This window comes from Belonocnema kinseyi, chromosome 7 (assembly GCF_010883055.1).
Source record: "Belonocnema kinseyi isolate 2016_QV_RU_SX_M_011 chromosome 7, B_treatae_v1, whole genome shotgun sequence".
Taxonomy (NCBI): domain Eukaryota; kingdom Metazoa; phylum Arthropoda; class Insecta; order Hymenoptera; family Cynipidae; genus Belonocnema; species Belonocnema kinseyi.
In genome coordinates this window covers 30,229,438-30,233,865 of record NC_046663.1, presented here as the reverse complement: position 1 = coordinate 30,233,865, position 4,428 = coordinate 30,229,438, and the positions used below count along the sequence as shown (strand labels likewise).

At 35.8% G+C, this 4,428-nt stretch overlaps 1 protein-coding gene across 1 annotated transcript; it reads left to right on the top strand.

Annotated features, from left to right (window-relative positions):
* Positions 1–1,565: 1,565 nt before the first annotated feature.
* On the top strand, positions 1,566–2,816 carry LOC117176408. Its single transcript, XM_033366647.1, has one exon. The coding sequence runs from the start codon at positions 1,566–1,568 to the stop codon at positions 2,814–2,816; it is 1,251 nt and encodes a 416-aa protein (XP_033222538.1).
* The last annotated feature ends 1,612 nt before the right edge of the window (positions 2,817–4,428 follow it).

The window sequence follows — 4,428 nt, the reverse complement described above, 5'->3', positions numbered from 1 at the left end:
CCTTTGCCCCTCCCCTCCTACGCTTCTTTCAGGGGTATTGTCTTTGGTTCATTTGACTGGTTTTTGCAGCTTTTTGAAAGAAAGGTTTTTCCAATGATTTAAAGGATTTAGGGAATCTCTTGGGTAAAAACAATGCTTTGATTGGCTGATGGATTTGCGAAGGGTAAATATTAACAGAATAATCTGAATAGGGTCTCTCATAAAGAGTCTTTGTCAAAGAAGGAAGGTTGTTTTTCAGAAAATAAACTTTTTTTAACTAATTGGGTGTCTGATAAGTTGAAATAAGGATGGGGACTGAATCTTGACCTGTTTTTTGTCGCTTCACATTATGATTTTTTATATATATTTCCCCCCCCAAACCCCCTCCCCCTCTTTTGTCTTTCTACTAGCATAAAAAAAAATTTTTTTTCTTCATTGAAAAGTATTTTTCCTTTTCCAATAAAGCTTTTTTCTCATCATAATGATTTTATCATATTTATGATTTATTTCATCATTATTTTTCTCATTATTACTTCACTTCCCCTTGATTGACCCCTGCGATACCCTGATCCCTGATGAGAGTCCCTGAGAGGTTTTTTTTATATACTCTTTTGTTTGATCCCTTGGGTGCACTCATGCGTGATGTTCTGGTATTCTCGTGGTGATCAGACGTCTGACATATGTCGGTTACTTGAAATAGATTAATAAGAGTGTGATAGTCGGGGATTAGTATCAACCACAAAAAAAAATTATAATACGAGGGTAGTTCAATAAGTCCTTAGAATGAAGTATAAAAAAATTTTTTTTGGGTAATTTTTTTTTTATTTTTCAACATAATCTACTTGGAGCTCTATACACTTGGTCAATCGCTTTTCAAGTTTTTATAATCCCACATCGTGGATTTTATTGATGATTTCGGGAGTACTTGCTTCTACGGGCCTTCCTGAACGTGGTTCGTCACTTATTGATGTACGACCACGCTTAAATTCATTTACCCAGTTATAAACCGTTGCTAAGGCAGGGGCAGATGTGCCATGAACTGAGTCCAATTAATTTTTTATCTCATATGGAGTTAAACCCTTTAAATGAAAACGTTTGATTACCGCTCTGAACTCGTTTTTTTTTCATTTTTCTTAACGAACATTTTTTTTCAATTGGTTATAAAAACACGCAAACTCAGAAGATGTGGACTGTGACTGCACCATATATCTAGTCGGGAGTGGTGCTGTCTGAAAACAGATAATTTGGAGCGATTCGCGCGCCATCTGTTGGTCATTCTAAGGACTTATTGAACTACCCTCGTAATAATAATTATAAACTCTGCTTGAATTGTTGTACCTCGCAACAATAACTTACAAAATAAGGACAATGGAACTCGGGGTTATGGAGCGCAATTATGGGGTAGAGGGAGTGGAAGTAATCTTAAAGTTTTTTGATATCAATAAAAGATTAAGAGACAATAAAATCTAGAAAGATTGTCTAATTCGCTGCAAAGAACATGGAGTTTTTTCCAGTAAAATTCTGAAATTAGGGGAAATATAGATTTCAACTTTAACAGCAAAAAAATACCGGACAGATTGGTCATGATGACGCTTAAGTATCAGAAGGGAATTCTAAACTGCCTGATTGGTCAGATTTATGCTAATTGTTCCAACTTGAAGAAAAGATTGAAAGAAACTTTTGATAGTATGCATAGATTATTACCAGCTAATATAGTTGAAGAATGTAGAAATAGAGTCAAAAGTGTAGATGCAAGTAGTTTAGTTAAAATTGATAAAAATAATGCTAGATTCACAAATTTGATCTGTCAACAGGGTAATGTACAACAACTTTACTTGAATTTACACAGTCACTTGTATCTAGAATTAAAGGATCCCTGGTTGATTAATATATCGGGCATAAGAGTAAGTCCTGATAGTGTTCTAGATATATTGAGACTGGGGGGTGGTTTTAGTAATGAGTTTGGGGAGAAAAAATCAGATCAGGTTATTAACATGGTGAAGTGTCTTGAAAACAATATGGAAAAAATAGATGATCTAGAGGACAGACGGAATGTTAGGAGAAAGTTCCTTATATTGTCAGTCGAGTTGATCCGGAAGAATAGGAGTACTACTGTGTTGAGTAATAAGTTGAGTAGGGGACTTGCGTTGACCAGAGAATTTTTGAGTAATAATGCAGAGATATTGATAACAAAGGCAGATAAGGGCAATATAACGGTACTAATTAATAGAGATAGTAATAATGAAAAAATAGAGGCAATTTTTTGCGATAAAAATAGCTTCATGTTGGTAGAGAGAGATCCGTTGAAGACTTCTCAAAAAGCAACTTTTTTATTACTTAAGAGGTGGCGAGATAAGAAGTATTTGGGTAAAAAGGCAGATGTAGGGACTGTTAATATAAATAGTACAAATTTGGCACTAGCCTATAGTTTAGTAAAAATACATAAGGAGGGCTTCCCCTTGCGTCCTGTAATATCGACAGTAAACAAACCCACTAGGAAACTTGAGGAATTTATACTGAGTATTCTAAAAAAATCAATAGATGCACCGAGATTTTCGATTAAAAATAGCTTGGAATTTATAAGTAAGATTCCAGATTTTCAAGTTCCGTCAGACAGTGTATTTGTTTCTTTTGATGTGGTGGCCATGTACCCAAACATACCAATGACTAAAGTATTGGTGGTCTCACCGATCTTCGCCGATATGGTCATGGAGGACATAGAGTTGGAGGTTTTGAAGAGTTTCAGCGCGATTATAATTATGATGTACCATTCTATGTTCATTACGTTAATGACTCTTTTATTTATCTTGATCGAGATAAAGTTCAACAAGTTTTAGCCTGTTTCAATTCAAAACATGAGAGACTTAAATTCACTTGTGAGTCCGAACTCAACGGGGTGATTAACTTTCTCGATGTTACGGTAATAAGAAGCAATGAGGGAAATGTTACAAACAGGTTGGTTTAGAAAAGTGACTTTTCCGGGTAGCACTCTCAATTACAATTCACTGCATCCCAGATGTGTGAAAGTGGATATTGTTGAGAATTTGGTTGATAATGCAATCAGACGCTCACACGAGTCCTATCATAATGAAAATTTAGCTAAGGTCAAAAATATCCTTTTTATGATTCATTATCCAGAATTTTTTGTTGAAAAACATCTTAATTCAAGATTGAGACAATTGAGCATGAGAGATTCGAATGGTAAATTACCGAAAAAAGATAATGCTATAGAATATACTCGTAATAGATATAATACGGTTATTTTGCCATACTATGGTGGGATCTCACAATTGATGAAACGGGCTCTGAAAGGGGCTAATTCACACACAATTTTTACAACTCCGCGAAAAAGCAATGATGTTATTAGACTGGGTAAAGATCAGCTTGATCGATTGGATCACAAAGAGGTGATCTATAAGATTTCATGCGCAGAGTGCAGTAAGGTGTATGTGGGTCAAACTAAGAGAAAATTTCGTCTCAGAAGAAGAGAACACATGAATAATTTTAATGCGTCACCTAGGGACCATAATGTACTAACAAAACACATTCAAAGGACAGGACATGATTTTAGGTGGGATGATGTCAGGATTTTGCACCATAAGAGTAAAAAGGACAAGCGTGAATTTACGGAGGTTTTATTTATTATAAAAAGGGTAATAATGCTCTTAATTGCAAAACAACACTTAAAAAGTACAATGTAATGTTGGACAACTTTATTCGATTTTTGTAAGAATTTTTACAGTCGGGGGGGGGGGGGGGGGGGGGGGGGGGGGGGGGGTGTAACTGACAAATTTGTTAGTTTGAGACTAATAATAATAAAAATAGTAATTCCGGTCGGTTGTGCGTCGGGGTGCGGTGGCAGTGTCTTGTGGCTTCACCCGGGGGCATAACATTTCTCATTTAAATTTTTGCAATTTGGATAAATGGGTACAAATTACTTTATTTTCAGACACTTTTGTAATAAAACAAAGATTCTACATTTTTTGGGGAAATTTTTAAGAAAAACTGGTTTTCTTTATACCTGCTTCGGTGGTTGTTTCCTTTGCTTTCACCTTGTGTCTTGATTCTTTGTTCCTCTTTGAAAGTTCTTCCTTTATTTCGCTTCTTTGCTGTTCCCTCTGCATCTGAATAAATTTTTACGGCTGGATGTAGTGGGGTGAGGAGTGATGGTTTTGTTTATTTCTCTTGTCTTTCCTATCCTCTACTTGCTCCACCATCGTCTCTTGACAGTCAGCCAATTTTTTTTTCGGTTGGTTATAGTGGGGTGAGGTGTGTTGATTTCAGTTAGTTATTTCATGTTGATTAGTTCTTCCTCCTTGAAAAATCTTCCTTTATTTCGCTTGTTTACTGCTCCCCCTGCATCTGAATAAATTTTTCCGGCTGGATGTAGTGCGGTGAGGAGTGATGGTTTTGTTTATTTCTCTTGTCTATCCTATCTTCTACTTGCTT

What these genes read in the sequence shown, in the direction of transcription:
- LOC117176408 (XM_033366647.1), top strand. Translation starts at nt 1,566, where the DNA reads ATGACGCTTAAGTATCAGAAGGGAATTCTAAACTGCCTGATTGGTCAG.